Source organism: Melanerpes formicivorus, unplaced genomic scaffold (assembly GCF_026170545.1).
Source record: "Melanerpes formicivorus ecotype bairdi unplaced genomic scaffold, bMelFor1.0.p_v2 SCAF_33, whole genome shotgun sequence".
In the NCBI taxonomy this organism is placed as follows: Eukaryota; Metazoa; Chordata; class Aves; order Piciformes; family Picidae; genus Melanerpes; species Melanerpes formicivorus.
In genome coordinates this window covers 810,288-836,676 of record NW_027142385.1, presented here as the reverse complement: position 1 = coordinate 836,676, position 26,389 = coordinate 810,288, and the positions used below count along the sequence as shown (strand labels likewise).

Sequence of the window (26,389 nt, the reverse complement as noted above, 5' to 3'; positions counted from 1 at the left end):
AATGCATAATGCACATCACACTCAACAAAAGGAATGCAAATGAAAGCAGCTCTCCTTTTCACATCTATCTAGATGCATGTGTGCAGTGTCGGTGTGTGGGAGAGTGCACACCAAGGACAAGGTGCTCAGCTGCTTGTTAGACACCCATTTCTCAACTCTCCGGTGGGAAAGGATCAAGTGCTAGAAAGCTCTGCATTCCCACAACTGAAAATCAGAGCTCTTACAACTGGGGTCTGTTTCACACCGCACACATTGGCTTGAACTTGGCTGGGACCCGCAGTAATCACCAAAATCAGTTACCCTGGGAGTAATCAACAGCAAGGTGAAAGCAAAGCAGCCAAGAGGTAGGAGAGGGGTGCAGCGGCCACAGTGGGCGAGACTCTGATCTGCTTCTCTCCTACAAACCACAAGGCAAAGTAGAACTTTCCCTGTGGGATCAAATTCTGTGCAGAGAAGATGAGACATGCAAAATCTGCTACACAAAGAGGAGGGGGGGGGGGGAAAATCGGTAGAGGCAAAAAAATCAGGATGGGGAAGGGAGAGCGTACTGCAGAACTTAAAGAAGGAGTGCTGCCAGATGCTTTCATTAATTAATTAATTAATCTCACTGTCACTCTTCAGCATGTTGCAGGAAGAAAACGCTATTAATCTTATCTGTTTTCTGTTGCCCAGCTTTGTGATCAGAGAAGGCCAGGACAGCCTGACAGTGAGACCACACAGTCGTCTTCCCTGCCTCCCCCTTCCTTCCCCCGCGCCCCTCCTCCCACGGCAGAGCAGATTGATCCACTGTTATCTGATTAGAGAGGAAAGGAGGAGGGAAAACAAAACCAAGAAGGGGAAAAAAAAAGTAAGGCTAATTTTATTACAGGCACTAGCACAAAATGTCTTGAGAGCTTTGTGCCATTGATTGGACCAGTTGAAAAACAATACAAACTTCATGATCCTAAAAGGCAAAAGGAGTTGGAAAGGCAGAGGGACACCTGCAAACAAGCTGCCTCCATCCTTGGAGATATACAGAACACACCTGGACATAACTCTGAGCAATGTGCTCCGACTTTGAAGCTGGATCTAACTTTGAAGTTGGCCCTCCTTGGACCAGAGACCTCAAGAGAGTCCTTCCAACCTAACTTATTCTGTGATTCATGGCTCTAAATCCAAAGCCTGATGGTGTTTGCAGGCTCTGTTGTATTTCTTCTCTACCAAGCAAGGTGACCTGCGTGGACTGTGCTCTGAAGGAAGATGCTGGCTTGGGCTTTGCTATCAAACCTCCTGCGATGGAACCCCACCCCCGACGATGCCCCTTCCACCCTGCCTTTGCAAACAAAACGTTCAGTGATTGTTTTCAGCCATGTGGGACCCAATCCTGCAGACAATTTGTGACAAGCATTGCATTCACTGTTGTGGTTAGATTTGCTGAAGTCTAAAGAATGCCTTGTGGTAGTTCAGAAACATGCCTGGAAGGAAGCATTTGCGAGATCAAACCCTGAGGCCCCCAATTCAGCAAAGCCTCTGAACATGTGTTTGAGGCTCACTAAATTCTTTGGTGAAGGGGAGTGATTCCCAGGGCTCTAAAGAGCTACATAATACAACAAGAACATCACTGTAAAAAAATAACACTGTCTGAAATAATTACTTGTTGTCCTACAGGATTATAACATGTGTTAGCCTTGTAAACATGGAAATAAAGTACACTGATTTCTCTGTGCTCCTCAAGCACCCTGCATTTTCCAAGAAAACAACTTACCAGCCTCAAAGAAGACTTTTGTTTGGCTGCAGGCAGAGGATCTGGTCTGATTCTGCTAGATGATGGAGAATGCTAAATTTCTGCTCTTTTTAATTGTTATTTATTATGTCATGTGCACAGCCACTCGCTTCCCCAACACTTTTATGTGTTCTGGTGAGATTTTAGTGCTTGTCATGTTAGAACACAAATCAGCACTGTTCCTTTGCCTGAAAGATTAGCCAGCAGTTTCTCTCTCTTGCTTTTGATGTCCTCAGTGGTGGTCCAGAACCCATAAAAGCCAACAGGACCAGTTTCACAGGCATTGCCTTCTCTCAACCTTTCCTAGGGACTTGAAGGCAGTGTTTGCCCAAAACCACCAGCCTCTGCTCTGCCCTCACAGCCCCTGCGTGCACACTGAGGCCATCATGACCACAGCAGTTGCACCACCACTCCTGCAAAGCCACCCAACAAGACCTCAGCAGGGTCTGTGTCCGTGCACCTTTGCACTGGTTCAGCTGATCCGATGAACCTCAGCGAATTCCTCTGTTTGGCGTTCCACGAACGGGTTGATTGCATTTGCTTTTGTAATCCATGACCTGTGCAGAGCATAACCTTCCAAAGCCCATGACAAACAAACTTTTAACCTCTGGAATTCCCCTTTCCTTTTCACCCTATGCAAATCTGAAAAATCACTTCCTCTGTAGGGGCGTAGAAAAAGCTGTGGCTATGTTGCAGTTGCTTCATTCTCTCATCGTGTTGCTGTCAGACTGGTTCCTTTCCACACTCTTAACCAGTTGCTGGTCCTGAGAATGATTGTGTACATAGCCAAAAAGCAGGCTCCTCTCCCCACCTGGCAGGATACCACCCTATGGTCCAAGGCCTGGAATACCCCACACTTACTACTGTCCAGGAATTTGCTTAGAATCATTGAATCAATAAGGTTGGAGAAGACCTCAGAGATCCTCAAGTCCAACCTGTCACCCCACATCTCATAACTAACTAAACCATGGCTCCAAGTGCCACATCTAATCCCTTTTTGAACACCTCTAGGGACGGGGACTCCACCACCTCCCTGGGCAGCACATTCCAATTGTCAATTACTCTTTCTGGGAAGAACTTTCTCCTCACCTCAAGCCTAAACTTCCCCTGGCACAGCTTGAGACTGTGTCCTCTTGTTCTGCAGCTGGTTGCCTGGGAGAAGAGACCAATCCCCACCTGGCTACAACCTCCTTTCAGGTAGCTGTAGAGAGCAAGAAGGTCTTCCCTGAACCTCCTCTTCTCAAGACTAAAAAACCCCAGCTCCCTCAGCCTCTCCTCACAGGGCTGTGCTCCAGACCCCTCCCCAGCTTTGTTGACCTTCTCTGGACACATTCAAATGTCTCAATGTCCTTCTGCCCAGAACTGGACACAGGACTCAAGGTGTGGCCTAACCAGTGCTGAGTACAGGGGCAGAATGACTGCCCTGCTCCTGCTGGCCACACTATTGATGATGCAGGCCAGGATGCCATTGGCCTTCTTGGCCACCTGGGCACACTGATGGCTCATGTTCAGCCAGCTGTCAACCAGTACCCCCAGGTCCTTTTCTGCTTAGTTGCTCTCCAGCCACTCTGACCCCAGCCTGTAGCGCTGCATGGGCTTTATTAAAGCATGATGCAGCTCCTGCCCAGTCCACACAACCTGGTTTTTTTGAGAACCAGTGAAGAGAGAGGAGGATGTGGGTCATGTCTTAATGTGAAGCTAGGATGTGGTTACAGCACAGATGTGGACCAAGGAGCTCAGATCTCCTCTATGCAGGGCAATACAGATGCAACCACATGGGTCCAACCTAAACCCTCGCCGAAACCAGCCTTGCACTGTGTCTGACTTTTGGAGAACCCAAAACATTTGCATAAGTGTTTATCTCACTTTCCAAATATTATGACTACTATCTTTCAGTGCTGGAGGCTCTAGTGCAGCACCTTACTTGAAAGACAAACCTAACTTCAGGACCACCAATAGTCACAATCAGCCTCGACTGTAAATATTCTTCAATACAGCAACTTCCACATGTAAATATGGAAATAAGTACAGCACCAAATGAGGCTTTGAGCTGCAGAGCATGGGATGCTGAAGCAAAAGTGTAATTGTTAGGATGAGACAAGTAGTCCCCAGCTTGTCACTCAAGGGAAACATGATGCCTGTGAGGTCCTTCATATGTCACTCCAGGCACAAAACAATGTCAAAAAGAGCAAATATCAGTCTTGCCAACATCAGATTATCCACCTAGGCCTGATGCCCTCAGCTGAAGGTATGAATCACTAGATAGAATCACAGAGTATTTCTTTGGTCAGTCCAGATAAGGAATCTCATAAAATCTCTTGAGAAAAAGCTGACCCGATGTAAACATTAACTTTGGTTTCAGCAGCTCTGCTTGTTTCATCCTTCCCCAGATCTGCTGAGCCCTGTCTGGGAAGCACAATCCCACAACAGGGCTATCCCACAGAGGGTGCCACGTAAATTGGTCTCCATTTCCCTTCTCTGTCCCCAGCATTCCTAGAGACTTTAATAAATATGTAAAGCTGGCAACTGCAGCCCTGCTATCCCCGATAGCTCGAGCATCTTCCGGCCATTGTGCTTACAGGTTTTGCTAATCAGAGCAAACCAGGCTTGCAAATGAAATCTGATTAAGTAGTTTTCACCTCTGAAAAAGGGGATTAGCCAGACCTTTGATCCTCAGATATTGATTTGCAACTCAAAGGAGGTGTGACCTCAGCTGGACCTGCCTCTGGTCTCACTCCCTTCCCCTTTCACTCCTCCTCCTGTTTACCAGAAAAAAAATCAGCTCATGTCTTCTCACGTAGCCAGATCTAAAGCCTATTGAATCCAGTGGAAAACCACCCACTGACTTCAATGGGCTTTGGATCAGTCCCACAATGGCTGACTTAGCCCTAAGTCCCAGGCTGTTTCAAAGCCAGCAGAACCAATTTCCCATCAAAATGACCAGAAGCTGGGAAGATATGTTCGCCTTTCAAACCTACAAATTCCACCTTTTTTCCCCTCTTCCATGACAACTCTTCAGCTGGAAATGCTGAAAATAACTGCTGATTTTTTTTGGTTGCATTCTGTGTAGAGTTGTTGCCCACCATGAGTGGAAGGGCTCTGAGCCAGACTTACCGATGCAATTAAAGGATAACTCTTGGAGGCAGAAGAGGGAGCAGCCATCACCATTCATCTTATTCATGTCATCACATTCTTCCCCCAGGTCTCTGCAGGCAGGGTACACACATGCAAAAAGGAGTCAGATGGCAAATGGCATCATCCTGACAATTGCTGACACCCCTCTGTAGAACCCCAAAGTCCTGAATTCCAATTCAGCATGCTGCTTTTTGGGCCAGCCCTTAAAATATCTCTTCCCTTCTCCTCCAGCCCTGACTTTCATCATTCCTGGTTCACAAGCTTGCCTGGCCACTTCTCTCCTGCACATGTGGATACCACTTGCTGTTCTCTGATGAGAATATGAGCAACTTCCTTCATAGCTGGTGTGGCTGCAACTCAGCAGGTGGGGAAAAAGAGAACAGGAATCTCTGAAACTCTTTGTATTAAGTCTGGAAGGGCCAGACTGTGACCCCAGCATAGGAATAACAAGGCAGAAAGCCTGGTGCTGGGCTATTCCAGGTGACAGCACTTGGAGGAGAGCAGTAGGTGGTGTCAGAGAGGGGGTCCTGCCTTGTGCCAGCCTTCTTGCTTGCAGCAGTGTGTGGGGAGAAGAGTGTGAACCATATGAGACAGGGGAGGCTACAGCTGCAAGTGGGGCCACAACCAACCAAGCTGTGGCAGAGTCTGGTTCCTGCTCGCTCCTGAGGCAGCTCAGCTATTGTTCAATGCTTGCTGCAAAGCCACAAGTGATGTTTGAGGAATGTGCAAACATAACAGTAGGAGAAAAGTTATGGAAAGCAAAATTAATGTGTCTTTCTGCACTTCTCTCTCCAAGACTGCCCTGGACTCATACGCTGTTTGATTGGCCTCTTTGATTTCCCTGCCTGTTGGGCCTCATCCTGCAAACACTTGCTGCCAGGTGTATCATCTGACAGAGCTGTACTGTGTGATTGCTGAGCAGCATTACTTGAAGAGAAGAATACTGGCTGGATTAAGCACTTGCTTGTTGTCACTCCCATCATTGCAATAATTAAATTACCTAATGCCAGGAAGCTTTGAAGCAGGTGGCCTTAAGGGCCAACAGAGTAAAAGAACAAACCCTAACCTAGTCATGAATGATTGTTTCATATTTTCAGTGTTCTGGGGACTGGCAGCCAGTGAGGAGGAGAAGCTGGCTGAAGACAGGTAATTCTCAGCACTCTCCCCAAGAGGCCAGATCTGTCTCCTCCATATGCATCCCAGCCTCTCAAACAAGAAGCTGCACTGGAAACCTGTGCCACCATGCAGCAGGGGTTTTACCCTGTCCACCAGCTGCTAGGCACATGGGCTTCCTATGTAAGGACAACATCAAAGGCTGTGAGAATTTCTCCAGTGCTGACTTCAGCTTTGTGTAGGAAATGTCATGTGCATGTGCAAGGAGATGGACACACAAACAAACAGCACATAGCACACTCGCGTATCGATCCTGCTGTCTGGACTCCATTATCTGCATCTCTGTCTGTATCTGCTGGTGCCAGGGTAGTAGAGCCTAAGTTCCAATTAAATGTCATCATCCTGGTAATCATCAAGCACATGAGTCATTATCTACAGATGAGAGCCGGCCTAAACTGGGGAGACATCAGAGGTCATCAATTCCTCTCTAGTCTCGGATTCTGGCCAAGGAGATGCTCCCAGGTTTATCTGTTTGTTTGCTCCAGACTTACGTTTGGATGATCCCATCTCCACAGTATCCACTTCCAGAGACGTACACAAGCACAGGGGAGGGCTCGCTCTCCTCCAGCCCGGACACAACCACCACCTGGTAGGTGTATGTGGTCCTGTTGCTCAGCTCCCTGCAAGGCAGGAGGAAACAGGAAGGTATCAGTACAACAAAGGCAGTAGCAAAGGGCAGAGAAGGAGGCCCAGATATGGGAGTTGGCTGCCAAAAAAAAGCAAGTTTTCACCTCAGTCAGGTCCACAGCATATTCCTCTCTCATCGTGATGGGATTCATTTTTGGGTGGGCATTTTTTTTCTTATGAGCACACTCAGAGCTACCTGTGTCCATGCTCAGCTCTGCAATAGGTGCCAATCCTGACTATTTGGCAGCTGAACTCTTTGCAGTTGTGTGTGCTGCTGCCTACATCTCTCCCTGCTGCAGAGCTGGCACTGCACTGACACCATGCCAGGGTATCAGTCCTCACCATGCACATGGGAACAGTAACAGAGGTAGTGACAGTTGATAACACTGCAGCATCTGAGAAACCAGCCCTGTGCTTCACTGTGTTAGCCTCTGAGCACTCTGCCCCTGTCTCTTCATGGCAGGGACAGTGTCACCTGCAGGTCTGTGGCAGAGTACCTTTAGGGAGCTTAAAGTCTCCTGTAAACACTGATTATGTCCTCAACAGCCCTGATCTCAATCCAGCTGCAGCTGGGGCCATTGGGAATTTCCTACTGATTGAAGACAGAGTTGGACTGGGGGTGTTTCAGAGACAGGTAAGTTCATTCTCTACTTTGCATACAGGTATTAAACCAACAGAGTTAAAAGGGAGAGCACAGAAAATAGAACCTACAGCACTGCATCACAGTAGCAGCATGGAAATAGAATCACAGAATCATAGAACTGTTGAGGTTGGAAGAGACCTTTGAGATCATCACACCCAACCACTTGCCTAGAGCTCACAAAGAGCCATGGGAAGATTTAACAAACTGTTACATATTTAGGCAAAGCCATAATTACTTCAACCCTGTGCAACTGTAAACCAGGAATCTTTATATATATATATATATATATATGCAACACAGAAATAATAAAGAGCTTAACATAAATGTTTAGCTCTTTTACAATGTCTTTTACATTATCAGAGCTCAGAGTGTTCCATAGAGAAACTCATTTCCATCATCCTCATTGTGCCTATTTGTAAAGGCATGGAGTGGTGAAGGCAAAGTGATTTGCTTGAAGTCATCAATCAGGCTAATTGCCGAGCCCACGACACAACCCAGCTCTTTCCTAACTCACTCCAGTCCTCTGCTTACTCACTCATATTGCCCCAATTACTGACAGTAATACACATGTCTTTTTGTCACGGGAACTCAGTCAAAACACATGTATTAATGAAGTGTGTACTACACAGAGATATGTCTACCACACAGAGCAACAAAGCCACTGAAGCAGATATCAATGGGCTGTAGCTCCTGAAATCTTCAAGTTTGTGAAGTAACTATCCCCTTACAACATCCATTAAATTAACAAGCATGGCTTCAACTCCAATATCACACTTTATATTTCACAACAAGGCTGTTCCTCATGGATACTCTACCTGCAAAAGAGCTGCCACAGAAAGAACTGCATGGGAAGTGCACTGGGATTTGGTTCTTTGTTACTAAATTGGAAATAGGAGTGGAACTCAGTGGGAAGGGACTTTTTACAAGGGTTGTAGGGATAGGATGAGAGGGACTGGATTTAAGCTTGAGGAGGGAAAAGTTAGCCTGGATATTGGAAAGAAATTCTGTGCAGTAAGAGTGGTGAGACACTGGAACAGGTTGCCCAGGGAGGTTTGGATGCCCGCTCCCTGGAGGTGGTCAAGGCCAGGCTGGATGAGGCCTTGAGCAACCTGGTCTAGTGGGAGGTATCCCTGCCAATGGCAGGGGCATTGGGACTAGATGATCTTTATGTCCCCTCCAACCCAAATCATTCTATGAATCTACTAATGAAAGCAAAACAACTGCTTCTTCAGCTGACTCCAGTCACCAACAGTCCGTAGCTCCTATTAGGTAAGCTGGAGGATTCAGGCAGCACAAAACTGTCTCAGTTCACTTACAGACTGGGCAGACATCTACCCAGATACCGCTGTGAGTGCTTGTTTGAAGTGAAAACGTATGGAACAGAATCATAGAATCATTTTGGTTAGAAAAGACCGTTAAGATCATCAAGCCCAACCATTATCTAACTCTACCAAAGATGTCACACTTCAGACATTGGGACCTGCTTAAAACAACTGTTTTGAAGAACAAGGAAGAAAGAAAGAATAAAAGAAAGAAAGAAGAGTAAAATGACAGGAATTAACTGAAATGGCCAAACACATGCTGGTGTATAACGCTGAGGGTTTCCTCTAGATTTCAGTCCCACATAAATCCACTTCTTCAGATGGGAAGTCTCTGCTGTAGACTGATGAAATGAAAGCAGAGGCAAGCTTTGGTTATTGAAGGGCAGTTATTTCTCAAGTCCCTTCTCAAAACCATTCATAAAATATTTAAGATTGACAAACATACTTGCAGAAATGTGGATTTTGTCACTGGGGATCTGCTAACCACAAGAAAGGTTCAATTCTTAGAAAAGGCTGTTAACAAATGAGCAGTTTGAGCAGCTGTAACAGCTACAAAACAACTGAATGCACGCTGCTTTCAGATGCTCAGAGAGCACAGGGCTGGAGTATGAAACAGCAGCTTTCAGATGCTGATTTTCTCTGTGATTTCCTCTGGTGCCCAGAGGGGATGGGCAGGCATTGGGCTAGGAACAGCATATGTGTCTCTTAGCATGTTTCAGTGGGTGGGAGTGTTTGTGTATCTCTGTGTGTACATGTAAGCAAGTGGGAAACAGGAAAAGTTCACATCTGTTCATGTGCAGGGTGGGAAGCTGGCAGAACATGATGGGATAAGACACAGAACTAAACGAAGCAGGGGAGAGAATACAGAGTTTGTGAATTAGGTGACTGGAGATGAATGTGTATGGGAGTCAATAAGACAGAAAACTGGAAATGGAAGTTATTAGGAGGGGAGAAGTCTGGAACAGTTAATTGTATGGATGGTGAAGCACACAATCACACAACAGTGGGGGTTGGAAGGGACCTCTGAAGATCATTGAATCCAACTCCCCTGCCAGAATAGGATCACCTAATGAAGGTCACATAGGAGCAGGTGAAGGAAAAGCACTGTCTGGGGAGAGGACCCTGTGGACATGGAGAGGAGTGATCACTGGCTTGGGGGCAGTGGGCTTCAGTCTAATCCTGGCACCTGCCACACACCAGGAAGGGAGAGCCCTGCTCAAACATGGAAAGCACTTTGAGAAATGAGTATCTTGTGACATTTCACAGTTTAATGACATATAAAAAGGCCATTTCTTCTCCAAAAGAGAAGGTGAACATCTGTACAGCCTGGATTCCCTTAGAATCACAGGATTGTTGAGGTTGGAAGAGATCTCTGAGATTGGCAAATCCAACCACTAACCTAGCATGGCCAAATCCACTACTAAGCCATGTCCCTCAGCACGACAGCTACACAGTTTGGGTACAAGACAGCTATGAAGTCATTGATGCTCACAATGTCCCATGGGATATGAACATAAAATCCTTGTCATAGATTAAAATGTAGAGAAATGGAAGACAAATGCCTGGAGATATACAGTTCCTGTAAAGCCACAGCAGGACTGGGAGACAGATGTGATCTCTAGACCCATACTGCAGCCATAGGGTGAATCCTCTCCATTCTCATCTCAGCTCCCCTTTCAGACAGTACAGTTCAGAGCAACCTGGGGCTTCTCAACCTTTCCCACCCTGGGGATGGCAGAGAAGTCCCAGGCATTCACACAGAGGGCAGCATCAACAAACCAGCCATGCCCAGAGGAGATCAGAAACGGGAGGCAATCACAGCTGGAGCACTAGAAAGCCACCTCAGAAAGTCAAATGCAACCCACTGTGCCTTCAGCTCACCCTTGCTTGATGAAACTAGTGGCAAAATCCTGACTGAGCTGGACGTGGAATTTCACATCTCAGCAACTGGAACCTGAGATACTCCTGAACTGTCAAATGTATCCTATTGGCAGCAACCGACAGTTTCAGCATTCCTTCACAATACCCACATCTTGGAAAAACAGAGCTGCTGAAGGGACTCAATGTGCAGTACTGTGGGCAGTGATCCAGTACCACAGTGAGGGAAAGAGGAAGGAATGCAGGAGCAAAGGGGAAACAAACAAAAACAAGGAAACACAAAAGGCAGTTTATCCTCTCCTATAGAGTTGCAGGGCAACAAGGTGGATATTAGATTGTGTTTGGAGATGTCAGCCAAACAAATGTGCTCCAAGTGGTGACAAAAGTGTGATTTTGGACCAGGTATTGTCCCTCCCACCTTCCCTGGGAGCTGACAGCACAAGAGTGGCGACAGCGCGCTCGTTCTGCTCTGCCGTCGGGCAGGTCCAACGCATGGCGGCTTCCTGCGATGCTCCTTAAGGAAGTGAGCGAGGAGAACATCTTTAACATCAAGGATGTGAACAAACACTCTTTTAAATTTATATCTATGGTCTTTTAATGACCTTTTCGAGAAGTGAGTAAGCCGCATTGATCGCAGCAGCTTCCGCCCGTGGGGCAGCAGTCCTATTAAAAAGCAATGACTCAAGTCCTCTGCTCAGAGGGGGAATTAGGACGTGCTGTGTGAAATACCACGAGGGCAACTTCCCTGTCTGCTCTGGCGAGTGACAGATCCAGGGTCAGAGGTATAAACCCCTCTAATTCTTTTCCTGTTTTTACTGGGGAGTTTGGGCAGTTGAGTTAATCTTGCTGTGTTCCCCAGGCAAGAGACCTCTGCCTTCAGTTGGGGTGTTCTGTAAAACTTGCAGGGAAAATTATACCTCTGGGAAGCTGCTTTCTACTCAGACCAAGGTGGGTTTAAAGGCTCACTGAATTTACAGGAGCAACACACAGGCCCTTGAGTGCCAGAAGACCTATAAGGGCTGACGCATCCCCAACCACATCTGCTCTGCGCCCACCACAGGGCTTCAGCATCTGAGGACCCAGCACACAGTTGAGATGCCCTGAAAGCACTGAGGGAAAGCAAACATCCCATTCCTCTCTCCCTACTCCAATGATATATATGTTTTTCCTACTAGAAATGACAGCAGGGAGGGTTTTCATGCAGCAGACTTATTTCCAGCAAAACTGAAAATATCCTTAAGGCTGATCCCAGCTTCTTGCCTGTGAAAACACGAAGCGATGGCAGTCAACATTGTTCCTGTTATTTAAGGACAAGGTTTTAGGTATCCCAAATTAAATTCTGGCTGTCACAGGCAGTGTCGTGTGAAACAGGCAAATTCCACACATCAAAGGTCCTCATGCAGGCCCCTTCTTTCTTTGACCTTACATAGCCACCAAACTCTTGAGCCAAAAGACAACAATTCCTGGACAGCTCTCCACAGTCCAGAACAAGCCCTGGTCTGCCAGCAATGTCCTCGTTTCCCTCTAACACTGTCACCTTTGCTCTTCTTCTCTAGCAAGGAAACCTTGCTGAGCAAAACAGGAAATGTGCTGGCAGCAAACAGCAAGAACCTCTCATCTTCACTTGTTGCAATGCTCAGTCAGCTGCTCAAGGAGGACTGAATACAGACACACAGAGAAGGCAAAGTTCTACACCATCTCCTGTCCCATCATCTGCAGCCTGGAGCTGTCCAGTCCATCTCGACATGCTGCTCACAACCACTGAAACACCCAACATCATTTACAGAGGTCCTGAACACCCTCAATGTCCACTAACTCAGTGAAGAAGCACTTGCACTGCTCAGAGATGGTTAGAGCTCCCAGGCCAGGGCAGGGAACTGTGTTTCCAGCAATGAGTAGCAAATTCTTCATTGGGACTTAGAGAGTGGGTCATGAAACTGCACTGAGATTTACCTCTCAGCAGTACCACCATGGTGTTTGAAGGCTTCTCCATCTTCAGGTGCTCTAAAAGCAATTGATAAAGAGCAACTCAGGGGATGAGGTGGCTTTAGGACAACCTGAATAGATCTGCTCCCCAGCTGCCACCCTCTCTCCTGCATTGCCACTGGCTGTACAAATCCAAGTGCTTCTATAGAATCAGAGAATGCATTGGGTTGGAAGGGACCCTCAAAGCTCATCTTGTCTAACTTCCCTGAAAGTCAGCAGGGACATTTTAAACTACATCAGGTTGCTCAGTGCCCCATCAAGTTAGATCTTGAATGTCACCAGGGATGGGGCCTCCACCACACCTTTAGGGAACCTGTTTCAGTACTTTAGCACTCTTGTTGTAAAGAACTTCCTCCTTATGTCTAACCTACATCTACCCTGCTTCAGTTTCAAACCAATGCCTCTCATCCTATCGCTGCAAAGCCTTGTAAACAGTCCCTTCCCAGCCTTCCTGTAGGTCTCCATCAGGTATTGAAACACTTACATAAGGTCTCCCAGGAGCCTTCCCTTCTCTAGGATGATCAACCCTAATTCTCTCAGCCTCTCTTTGTAGGAGAGGTGCTCCAGCCCTCTGACCATTTTTGTGGCTCTCCTCTGGACCCACTCCAGCAAGTCTATGTCCCTCTGTTTTCTTCTTGTACCTCCTCTCTCACACACACTCCCCCTCACTTTGCCTTCCCTTCTTTTAATAAAAACGGTATGAGAAGCATGGCAGAAGATAATGAAGAGAATTCCTGCCTGGCTGTGCAGTCAGGAGAGAGGAGAAGTGGGATGCTGTAAACAAAGAGGGATGTCAAAAATCCCCAGCTCTGGCTGTTTTTTCAGCTGCAGTCCGATCTCTGCCTGTTTGGATAAGCCCAGCCACATGGCAGGTGCAAAAGCCTCAAAACAAGTCTCCAGCCTCTCTCTCAGACACTGAGCTGACTCAGAAGACATAAATGCCCAGGAAGCAGTCTTGGAGAGGCTTTTCTTTCTACCCTGATGAGACAAGATCCAAAAGGGATGGTAAGTTTGCCCTCTGGCTTTTTTTGTGACTTCTGTGTTTCAGAGAACATCAGAGCAGGGGAGTGAAAGTACTGAATGGTCAGCTCATGGGATGGATGGGAGAGTGGAGACTGTACAGTAGATCTGTGCTCCTAAACTCAGCTCAAGCCTGAACTGGGTATTTCCAAGGAAGAATGACAGAGCAGCCAAACACCTGAAGAGATAATCTCAGCTGAACACTTGGTGGGGATGTTCTGCACCATGGGGTGGCCCTGCTAGCTAAGCCCAGTCTCACCATCCAAAGCAAGGCCATCAAGACAATGCCCCAAGTCAACTTTTTCTTCTGAATGTATCAGGAAGGTATTTCTGCTAACACCTAAACCTCTTACCCACTTGTGCAATGCCATACAGGCTTCATGTATTTGAGACTGAAGTCAAAGGTTGAGAGATCCAATCTATGAGGAAAAGGAAAACGCTCTTTGCTCCATGAGATACTTTTACAAACCATAAATGCCACCACCTCTCATAATCACCACAAAATCAAAACAATTAGTCCACAGCTCTGCTCTCACTTACACTGCTGTAAATCTCACACAACTTTAGACCTCAGTGAAATACTCCAGGTTTAAACCACTGCAATTCAGCTGCTCATCTGTTCCTCTGAGTTGTAAATACGTGCTCTTGCTCCTCAGACCAGCTCCCTGCCTGTGCAAGATGCCCTGGTGCAGGACCACACGCCTGGCTATAGCACTTCTGCTCTGAAATTCAGGCCTTTCAACAGCCTGAATGAAGAAGAAACATAGAGTAGCAAACATATACATACATACATATATATATATATATATATATATATACACACAAGTAATTAACTCCAGCAGGCTTTGATATCATCATCCAAGCATTTGCCCTGGTACCAATTTAAAACACAGTAGCACATTTAATAAAAACCAAAGTTGTAGCAAAGCCTTAAAGATATTTCTTGGGTTTTGTCTGAAGAAAAAACAAAGCAAAAAACTCCCCAAAACAAACCCTACATGTCAACAGACAATTTTCTGCTTTTCATGTTTACATAACAACAACACAAACAATGGATTTTAAAGGTGGATGATCTAAAATAAAGGATCTAAATGAGACTGAGTTACAAATAAAACTCAATAGAGTCAGTCCTGGGATAAAGTCAATTCTGGAGGCTCAGGGCCTCATGTGGTTGTTTGCACTAGACAGGCAATTTCATAGCAGCACACAGGTTAAGTGTTGGAGCACCTGGTTGCCATTAGAAGCCAGGAAGGAGGAGAAAATCTGTTGTGTTTGCTTCTTCACTGCTGTGATCAGACCCTGAGCTGAGACAGGAACGCTTCTCCACATGGAGCTCCGATGCCAGAGGAGGGAAAGTGTCAGGGTCTGACTGAGGAAGGAAAGATCTGAGAGATGCAGAAAGCCCTACTTCCAACCAGTGGAAGCCAGCCATTGTCTATTGATTTCAAGGGAATGGTGCCAGTATCCACCACCTGGGAACTGTGCTCCGGTGTGCTGACATGGTAGGGGAAAGCAGTAACAGGATGAGCAGACAGGTTAGGACAGGTTAATTGCTTTAAAGGCCATCACCATTGTCACAGGTGAACCTCTGCCTGTTGCATCGTGCCTCTGGATAAGCACTGCCTGATTACTCACACCATTAACAACATCCCAGCTGTGCCATGGCTTTTCCATACAGGACCACCAGCGGCGGCATCTGTGTGGGCTCCGGCGCTGGTTCAGACCATAAGGCAGGAGAAATACCTGATGGAAGCCCTGCACAGGGTTTGGGACTTCAGTAACTATCCCTCAACCTTCACACATCAGTTAGTCATTGCTGGGGCTGGGAGCATTTTTGCTCTTACCCACTTTGCCAGGCTTGGCTCAGCCAGCAGGCAGAAGGCTCTCCCCAGTTTTGGGTCATCAGCTTGGCAGAATAACATTCTTCAGCTACTCTGCATCCAGCTTCAAACTCTAGGATTTCCTTTCAACAGGCATGAGCCAAGACCCAATTTTCAGAACTTAATACTCTCCTGTTTCTACATAATCCCACCAAAATGGTAAACAGAGCCATGGGAGCAGACACTATGCAAAGGCTCCTGAAGGCAGTGGAAGTTATTATGTGCATTTTCAGTAGGGTTTAGATTGGGCCCCAAGCTAACACAGATGTTTGCAGTTTTCTCTGGTTTCACCTCTGCCATCCCTCTGGTCCAAAACTCCACTTTAGAGGGTAAGGGCATGGGGGCCATGGTGCTCCTGGGGAGCTGCTCCTCAGGAGAAGGGAGGGAGTCTCTCCCTACATGTGTGCATGTGTGAGAGAGACCTATGTGATGTCACACATGCTGCAGAGCAGAGCATGGAGGGATAGGTGAGGGGATGAGGTGACTAATCCAAAGGAACCTTTTGTCATTTCCCTCCTCAGGGGCTCTGTGTTTCACCTTAAACCACATCAGATTATGAGAAATCCTCCTAGCTGGTCTCCACTGGGATCTTTAATGGTTTAATAACCGAACATTACTGAACATACTTCCACTAGCCTCCTCCTAAAATCCCATCATGAGCTAATTTCCTCTATTGTCATTACATCTGCAACTGGTCTTACATTTAAAAACATAAAATCTGTGAATAAATGATCTGGTTTACTGCTCTCAGATCTCAGGGACAGAGTTTTAGTAGTGGCTGATAATGAAGGGTCTCTAATTCCAGGCACCCTCTCTAGGGTACAATTAGCAGAGAAAAATGAGCTTTATTTCCATTTTAGCCCTCCTATCACAAAAAGCTCCAGGAAAATGTTGGAACTGGGGCATCAGCATGGAGATCATAGAATGATTAAGGTTGGAAAAGACCTCAAAGATCATCAAGTCCAACCTTCTATCCATAACCACTAGACCATGTCCCAGAGTGCCATGTCTCCTCATTTTTTTGCACACCTCCAGGGATGGTGATTCCACCACCTCGCTGGGCAGCCTGTTCCAATGCCTGACCACTCTTGCAGTGAAGAAATTCTTCTTATCCAACATAACCCTCCCCTGGCACAGCTGGAGGCCATTACCTCTTGTTCTGTCATTAGTTACTTGGGAGAAGAGGTAACTAATGACAGGATGCCCAGTTTCACTGCTGGAGAAAGTTTAGGCTGGAGGTGAGGAGAAAGTTCTTCACAGAGAGAGTTGTTAGCCATTGGAATGTGCTGCCCAGGGAGGTGGTGGAGTCACCATCCCTGGAGGTGTTCAAGAGGGGATTGGATGAGGCACTTGAAGCCATGGTTTAGTTAGTCATGAGATGTGGGATGACAGGTTGGACTTGAGGATCTCTGAGGTCTTTTCCAACCTTATTGATTCTATGATTCTATGATTTAAGAAGATCCTGTCCAGAAAGATTAAGACCAAGTCTGAATGAAGCAAGAACTCCATGGGCTCACTGCATTGCACCCCATGGGCTCACTGCTTTGCACCCCTTGGGCTCACTGCATTGCACACCCTGGGCTCACTGCATTGCACACCCCGGGCTCACTGCATTGCACACCCTGGACTCACTCCATTGCACACCTTGGGCTCACTGCATTGCACACCCTGGGCTCACTCCATTGCACACCTTGGGCTCACTGCATTGCACACCATGGGCTCACTACATTGCACCCCATGGGCTCACTGCATTGCACAACCTGGGCTCACTGCATTGCACACCATGGGCTCACTCCATTGCTCACCATGGGCTCACTCTATTACACACCATGGGCTCACTCTGTTGCACACCATGGGCTCACTGCATGGCACACCATGGGCTCACTTCATTGCACACCATGCAGTGAGACACCTAAAAGGCTTCTGCCTTGTTTGTCATTGTATCCAGCAAAGCATTAAGGACAGAATGGATATTTTAGTCTTACTGCAGCGTGGATTTCAAATCCATGCCTGTTTGAGTGCAGCTCCAAATTGAACTGAGACTTGGAATTTATTTCCTAGAAAAATGTATTCAAATAAAATGCCCAGGAAATGATCAGGCCAAGAGTTCAGTGAAAGTAGCTGAAAAAAGCTGTACTGGCTGACACTGCTGGTAAAAAGGTAGGTAACACATTTCTGCCTCTTCTGCGGTATTTGAGGCTCACTCCAAGTTTTACAAGAGAGTTATTTTTAAGTCGTTGCATAACACATGTCTGTCCAATATTTCTTCCCTCAATCAAGCAAAGAAAATACATTTGTTATTCCTGGGAGGTTTCTGGTGCTTCTTATCTTATTTAGAGCCCAAAATAAAGACACACACAAGAAGGCAAACATCAGAGAGGAATTATTATCCATGAGATAATGCACAGCCTAATTTACCACATATCTGAGACTGCTTCACCTGCAATAAATTATTTTGCCCAGCTGGAAAAGTCCTGTTTGACCTTCACTCTTTTTTTCATGCAGCTGAAAACTCTGCTACTACATCGAGGTCGCGAGTTCAAATTCCATCCTGGCTGGGAGTGATTAAATATATCAATTTCTAATAGTATCTATTTGGCTAATAATAGAGCAGCTGTTAATGCTCACTTTTATTTTCCCCTTTTTTTCAGGGATCCTTGCATATGGCTGAGTTGTATTCTGCAGATCTGATCTCTCTCCAACCCCTGTGATTCTCCGTATAGCCCAGAAGGTACATTGGAGCTGTGAATCCAATGTAGCAGCAGACCTTGGGGAGGAGTCCCTGGCTGGAGCAGAGCTGGCACAGACAATCCCCAAGCAAAGCATCTCTCCCTACATGGAGCAGTCCTTCTTTTCTGGCCCTTCCCACGCTCTTGGGCCATTTCTCTGAGAGGCAGCTGGGGGTCATTCAGATCTATCCAACCTTTTCATGTCAGTTGATGAAAAACTCAATATGAGCTGGCAATGTGCACTTGCAGCCCAGAAGGCCAACCATATCCTGGGCTGCATCAAAAGCAATCTGGCCAGCAGGATAAGAGAGGTGATTCTGCCCTTCTACTCTGCCCTCATGAGACCTCACCTGCAGTACTGCATGCAGTTCTGGGTGCCCCCAACACAAGGACATTGCACTGCTGGAGTGGGTTCAGAAGAGGCTGTGGAGATGACCAGAGGGCCGGAGCACCTTCCCTATGGGGACAGGCTGAGAGAGTTGGGGTTGTTCAGCCTAGAGCAGAGAAAGCTCCAGGAGACCTTATAGAAGCCTTCCAGTACCTGAATGGGGCTTACAAGAAAGCTAAGGAGGAACTGTTTAGAAGGCCTTATAGTGATAGAACGAGGGGCAGTGGATTGAAGCTTAAGGAGAGGACTTAGACTGGCTGCTAGGAAGAAATTCTTTACAGTGAGGGTGGTGAGACACTGGAAGGAGGTTGTGGGTGCCCCCTCCCTGGAGGTGTTCAAGGCCAAGTGGAAGGCATTCCTGCCCACGGCAGGGGCAATAGAATTGGACGATCTTTAAGGTCCCTTCCAACCCAAACCATTCTATGATTCAAAGACAGACCCAGGCTGAAAACTTTCTCTGGGCTGCCCTGCCTCAGGAGCACAAAAGTAGGGAGGTTTAGACCTGCCCTTACTACCTTATTGTTGCATCATGTGGAGCCGAGCCAGAACAGGAGCTGCGGAGCGTGTCGAGCGCCAGCTCCAGTTACAGCCTTACATAAGAAACCGCAACAGCGAAGACTCACAAATCTATCACTACAGCTGGCACCGCACGGCGTCTTCACACAGGCTTAGCAGAAAAGCTGCCTACTGAATGGGCACACGTTGTCAAATTGTTCTTTCTCTTCTCCAGGGCAGGGTTCAGGCAATTTGGCAGAGGGTGGCAAAGGAAAAAATTGCTCTATCTGTTCTGCGTGTGGGGTCAGGAGGCAGGTTTTATTGTTTTGCAGAGCTAACCTGGCACCTCTCATGAAGGAAGAAAGGAAGGAGAGAAGCCATCAGCACGTGACTTCCAGCTGTCAAGTCACATCAGCCAAGTGGAGCCATACAGTCCCAAGAGCTGGACACTGCTAGCCTCCAACCTGTAACTGGGAGCTCTCTGAAAGAAGGCACCGGCTGGGCTTCTTCCCTGGAAGACCCAGCACACTACCAGCAGCTGTAAATAATGACAACTGCCACCTTGGTACTTTGCAGCACAATGGATGTGAAGGAAAGATGCACAACAGGAGATGGAAAAGAAGTGTTTTGCTCTTCCTGGCTTCCCCAGCCCTTGGTGTGGAGCAGGTGTACATGATCCTGTCTGGCATGGGGAGCAGGATGAGCCAGCCCTGAGGCCTCCTTGCCCAGTCCCACCTTTCTGCTGCCATGCAAGTCAGAGATGAGGCTACGCTGTTCAGGAAGGGGATGTTGGTGGTGAAGATGCTGCTGGGTGGAGGACTCTGCTTTCTACCATCACTGTGCCTCTGTTAGGGTCAGATGAGTCTATGGCCAGTTTCCCACTTTAGGAAGAGAAGGTCTAGAACAGGCAGCTCTTCTTTACTTTTTGATTCTTTCTTCACAAGAAATGTTCAAGATGATTAAGCAGAAGCCTCTCAGCATTTTAAGGGGCCTCTAAGGGAGACTGGAACAGACCTTTTAGCAGGGCCTGTTGTGACAGGACAAGGGGTGATGTGTTTAAACTAAAAGAGGGAGATTTAGACTAGAGAGAAAGCAGACTTTTTTTTATGCTGAGGGTTGTGGCCCAGGCTGCCCAGAGTGGTGGTAGATGTCCCATCCCTGGAACCATTCCAGGTCAGATTGTCTGAGACTCTGAGCAACCTGCTGTAGTTGCAGATGTCCCTGCACACTGCAGGAGTGTTGGACTAGATGGCCTTTAACACTTTCTTCCCACCCAAATCAGTCCATAATTCTATGAAACAGGGCAATCAATACTGGCTATGTGAGGAAGAAGCTGACAACACAGTCAAGGGTAGAGGAGGGCTCAGTGAGGCATGAAGACAGATAATGCTTTCCAGCAGAACTGCAGAGCCTTCACTGAGCTCCAGGACTGCTACACAGTCCTACACCAGCTGAATATTAGCCTTTACAGCATTGCCAAAACTGACCACAGGCAGCTCTGATACACTCAAAGCTCTTCGCTGACACATGGAGGTTTTTGGACAGCGACCACAGGGCCACTGATCCACCTGGGAAACTAAGGTCAGAGAGGAACAAATCAAAACATCCTTAATGCAAGAACCTTGGATAAAGAACTAAACAAGTACTATGAGTGTAGCACTGTACTTGAAACTGGAAGTTGTAGGGGCCAGAGAAATCTGGTGGGACGCAAGGGTGTTTGGTGGCTGCTTCTTAGGAAAGCTCAAAATAGCTTTGTCTGTTCAGTTCTGCAACCTAATGACAGGGAAGCTCTTAGGAATGAGCAAGAAAGTATGAATAAGGGAAAATCTGTTCATGTTGAAGCTTGGTAAAAGCATTTCCTCTGGAGATGAGCTGTAAACTTTCACATGACTGCAGATAGGGATCTGCAATATATTACAGGAGAGAAATAATATGGAGAATTATGTAATTGTGGGAAAGAATCTCCTAGATGCAGACTACAGAATGAATGCTTTCAATGGTGCTGCAAGGTGTGAGAGCAGGCATCAAATACTTGGAGACTCAGCAAGAGATGGCACTATTCTGCATTTCTAGTAGCTGTAATAAGTTGGACTGAACGAGAAATTCAAATGGAAATGTCTTTCAGGTATCTCTTTGAGGTTAACTAGCAAACACCTCCTATAATAAAGATTTGAACTCCTAAAGTCTAAGTATCCTTGGAGAACACAGAACTGAAGAATAGGCTCAGTAGATGCAGAGAAGAAAGGAGTTATACTACAGAAATGACTGTGAACCATCAACAGGGTGGATGTATACACACAAAAAAAGCATATGAGGTGCTTGCACGCATCAAGGCAAGATATTGCCAGGGTAGCTGGGTAAGAATTCGTGCACAAGGACATCTGGAATACCACATCCAGTTCTAAAGCCTGTTGGGAACCCAGATGTGTAGCGTGCTGATATCACACAGACAACCTAGCAGCTCTTGCTGATAAATCTGGGCATGTAAAGTGCTTTCTTAACATTTCCGTCCTATCTTAGATACTCCCCGATATTTCCTGGCATATCAAGAGAGGTTTGGCACAGTAACTGCGGAGGAGGGGGGAGCAGAGGATGGTGATAATGTGGGCTTCAGCTCTTGGTGTCGGGAGAACATCCACCCAGTGATCTGTATCTTGTTTGGGTGGAAATGTGGTGTTAATTATCCTCATGACAGATGGATCTGGCAATTCATTTCAGCTGCTTTAGATCATACATTCCTCTGGCTGGTAGACCTTCAGAAAATAGAGAAATAGATCTTCAAGATGAAGGAAGGAATGCCATAATAAGGACAGATGTTGCCTTGAAATATTAGTGATGCATTCAGCAGACTTAGGTTTACATACCATCACTGTGATACTCAGAGTTTTCCAGTTCTCTGCTCAGCTGGGCCTGTGTCATACAAACACAGCCTACCTAGTCAGGTCAGGGGCTAAAAGGCACACCAAAAATTAGCTGGAATGAATTATTGCTCATAGTGATTTGCCACTGCTGATTCTCAAGCCTCTCTGCTTCTTCATATTTGTAGGAATTCACCAAATATTTCACACTCACTCAGACTCAGACCTGATTTCCATCTCCTTCAACTACATCCAGAAAAAATTCTTTCCTGTGAGGGTGCTGGAACCCTGGAGCAAGCTATCCAGAGATGTTGTAGAGTCTCCTTCTCTGGAGAGATTCCAAATGCAGCTGGACATTGTGATCCTGAACAACCTGCTGTGGGTGACCCTGCTTTAGCAGGGGGGTTGGACTGGATTATCTCCAGAGGTCCCTTCCACCCCCCACGATGCTGGGATTCTGTGACACTCAGTCTGAGGTGTCTGACAAGTCACTACATGGCCTTCCAACTGGATACCAATAACAAATGGCAAACACATCTGTAACCCAGACTTTGAAACAAACACTTGTTTTGGACAAAGAACAGTGCTGGAGGACATGAAACTCTAAGGACTGACGAACAAAGCCGCAGCAGCCCTCCAGCTACCTGCAGTCACAATAATGGCAAGTTCCCTATCACTCTGCCATCACTCCAAGAAGCCCTGGTAAGATCTGCACTCCACCATCTGAGGTGTGGAGTGCAAGCACAGTAAATGACATGGGCTTCACAGCCTTATCACTGGTGGAACTCCAGACTCCAACTAAGTACTGACAAATATTGTGCTTGCTTAAACAACTGTAGCTAGATGGCAACTGATCCCATCCAACTGAGCAACAGAAAAGGATCAGGCATAGAACATAGGTGCAAAATAACCAAACCTGAGTACAAATACACATCTCTGTATGAGCAAATGCAAGCTTCATTCTCAGTCTCTCTTTTTTCCTTTCTTTTCAAGCATGAATTCAGTATCTCTAGGTATCACTTAAGTACTAAAGCTCTAGTCAGTGCAGGAATGGCTCAGACATATATCTCACAGCTCCACATACTTGTTTCTCAGTGATGTACAACTCTGCAGACCCAAACCTCACACTAGCTTCATGCTGGGATTCTTTCTAAGGCTATTTTGGTCAGTGCTTTTGTCTTAAAAAAGCCTACAGGTTAACACCACAGACAACTCGATTCACCGCCATCCACCACGGTTTGAGGTTTCCTACAAAGTCTGTGGCAGAAAAGTTGGGAAAAGTTCCAATTCTTAGAAACTTTTCCAGTTATTCTGACAGCTTTCCAAAACTAACCTCAGTGTCTCTCGGCTTGGCCTGCCACAGGGGAGAGCACAGACCTCGCCAGCACACCCAGCTGCTCACTGCTCGCAGACTCAGCTGCTGAGAGTGCCATGGGGCTGCTCACCCCAGACTGTCCCAGTGGAACTGGGACCTCACTGTACCTGGTATATCTTCAGGAGAGCATCTCATTGTGAGCACTCACTTCTCACTGAGCTCTTGAGGAACCAGTGGCTGCTATAAACAAATGAAAGAGCAATGCCATTTCCAACAGCAGTGATGTGAGCATGGAGGTGCTACAGCAAGGGCAAAGTCATGGCAAAGCAATTGCCATGCTCACCACTGTGACTATCTTGCACATCATTTCTAGAGAACAAGGTACAACCCTCTACATGTGAGCACAACCCAAACTTTGGATGAAATTCTGAGCTGAGACTTTGAGAGTTGCAGATGAGGCTCCTTCCTTATCACTCCCCGCTGTGCGAAGACTCAGCAGTTCTGTTGCTGCACCTGCCCTGACCTCTTTTCTTTTTCATTCCCCCACTGATTTATTTAGCTTTCTGCTCTCTTCCTAGGCTCTGACTCTCATTTTTGTATCACAGATACCAGAAGCTCTGGCTGATCACACTCTGTGGAATTGAGTGCGTTTTGCCTGGTTTCTGTAAGGTCCAAGGATAAGGTCCTGTCCCTTAGAAATGTTTGTTAGGCTCAGCTTCAGCCAAGAGCTGAGATTAAAATTTAGCTTGCGAGCAGAAAGTCTGCCATTATTTTGCATTTCTTAATAAAAGGTTTCCACTATTCTACTTATTTACTCTCCTCTGTGAAGCACCCAGTGCTGACTAGGCAAGGGCTATCCATTAAAGCTCTCTCTCCTCTCAGCTTAAAGAGAAGTTCCCTCTCTTTGACGGGAAGAAGGCAAGAGAAATTAATTTTTCTTTCAACATCACCACACCTGGGGAAAGGATCTTGCTCACAGATAACAGTGCAAGCAAATATTTCCTTTGGGAGAGAAAGAGAAAGTGAAGATCAAGGTCAGAGAAGGCAAGAGTAAAGATATGTGACTGCCTTCAAAATAACCTTCCACAGAATTTGTGGGGGTGTCGTTTTATTTAATATGGAAAACATGCAAAAGCACAAAGGAGGGGGAACTGGCTTGGGGCTTACAGGGAGATGAAGGGGCTGCAGAGTCTGGTTGCACCGATATGCTGAATTCCAGCTGTACAGAGACAGACAAACATGCAGATGAGAAGAGGTCGAGGGAGACTGCAGTTACCTCTACACATACTGATAGGTAGGAGCACAGCCCAACACCTCTGCCCCTGACTTCCCTGAAGCACCTTCTCTCCTGCCTGCTTACAGAGTGCAAAGACTGTGGCTAGACATTGCACAAGGTGCTAATGGAAAATTCACCTTGCATTGGCCTCTACCATATAACCACAACCCCATGAAGAGTTTCAGCATGTTTGAGGTGTCTCAAGGTGTAGGACAACAGCAACTTGGACATCCAATAACAGCCTGCAAACCTGCCTGACCACCCCTCACCAGGGCCTGTGGAGCAGTGTTGTGCTCATATGCCACTAAGAGAGAAAGTCACCCCACTTTTCAACATTTCAAAGGCATGCACAAGTCTTGAAACCAACAATGGTGCTCAAACATCTGTGTCTTTGACTTTTTACTCACTGACTAAAAAGTTCATTTCAGCTTTCCATGTGTCTCACCACAGCTCACTGGTAGCCCCTGGAAAGACAGAGAGCCAACCCAAGGCCAGCTAGATGGGAGGGCAGGGATAGGTGAACTGTGTCAGCCTCCAGGAGCATTCATTTCTGTCTGCTGGTCACAGGTAGAACCCAGAAAAACTAAGGTAAATTTTCTGTCTGGCTTTTAGCTGGCTACATAACCAGGTGAGATGTACAAACAGGTACAGTAATGTTATCCCATGTTGTTTACTCAGTGATGCACAGAAAGCTGTCATTAATCCCTGGCTACTGATCTAATGACCAGAACACCCTTTCACTTCAGTTAGCTAGAAACTAGAAGAGACCCATGAAATCATAGCAGAAGACAGTGGAACAGAACTCAGAATACAGGCTGTGTTTCGGTTTCCTTCCCTCCCTGCCTCCCTTCCTTCCTTTCTTCCTTCCCTCCTTCCATTCTTCCTTCCCTCCTTCCTTCCTTCTTTCCTTCCTTCCTCTCTCTTTCTTTCTTTCTTTTCTTTCTTTCTTTCTTTCCTTCCTTCCTTCCTTCCTTCCTTTCTTTCTTTCTTTCTTTCTTTCTTTCTTTCTTTCTTTCTTTCTTTCTTTCTTTCTTTCTTTCTTTCTTTCTTTCTTTCTTTCTTTCTTTCTTTCTTTCTTTCTTTCTTTCTTTCTTTCTTTCTTTCTTTCTTTCTTTCTTTCCTTTCTTTCTTTTTCTTCCTTTCTTCCTTTCTTTCCTTTATTTCCTTCTTTCTTTCTTTCTTTCCTTCTTTCCTTCTTTCTTCTCTTTCCGTCTTTCTTTTCTTTCCTTCTTTCCTTCCTTCCTTCTTTCCTTCCTTCCTTCCTTCTTTCCTTCCTTACTTCTTTCCTTTCTTCCTTCCTTCCTTCTTTCCTTCCTTCCTTCTTTCCTTCCTTCCTTCTTTCCTTCCTTCCTTCTTTCCTTCCTTCTTTTCACATTCAGCTATGAGCTCAAAACTGGACCTGTTTCTGTGGGAACTTGTGCTAAGGTATGCAAGTATTTCAAAGCAAACCAGTCCCATTTTCCAAGGAGAGTGGGCCAGGATTCAGGCAAAGATGCTTTCACAGCAAAACCATGGGAAAATTCACCATTTTCCACATTTCCCATATGCCAATATTCACCTCAAGTCAAGTGCCAGCAATTGTTGGAACAAGGCTACAGCCCAAGAAAGCACTTAAGCACATGCTTAACTTTCAGCACATGAGTAACATCACTGATGTCCTGGGTCTTGTTTGTATAATCACTATTGTTAGTTACCTTGAAGTTTTAAATCCGCAGGGGCCATTTGCATCTTCTAAGCTGCATAATTGGGCCATGAAAGGGATGGTAGCTCATAATTACTGAAATGTTAATTAATCATTTTTATTATATTTAAATATGCTTTAGAAGACCATAATGATGTATGCTTCCTTGATATTAGCTGTACTAATTAGATCATCCTTTCTAAATTAGAGTGCAGTTTTCT

The 26,389-nt window shown here is 46.2% G+C and overlaps 1 protein-coding gene across 1 annotated transcript in view; it reads right to left on the bottom strand.

The window, feature by feature from the left end:
* The window catches only part of PAPPA (pappalysin 1), a 210,725-nt gene that overhangs the window by 94,553 nt on the left and 89,783 nt on the right, over positions 1 to 26,389 (bottom strand). The window contains exons 8-9 of the mRNA XM_068155635.1: positions 6,562 to 6,690; positions 4,877 to 4,968 (exon numbers count right to left, since the gene is read on the bottom strand). Of these exons, the coding sequence (XP_068011736.1) occupies positions 4,877 to 4,968; positions 6,562 to 6,690 (221 nt within the window). The remainder of the gene's footprint in view (positions 1 to 4,876; positions 4,969 to 6,561; positions 6,691 to 26,389) is intronic.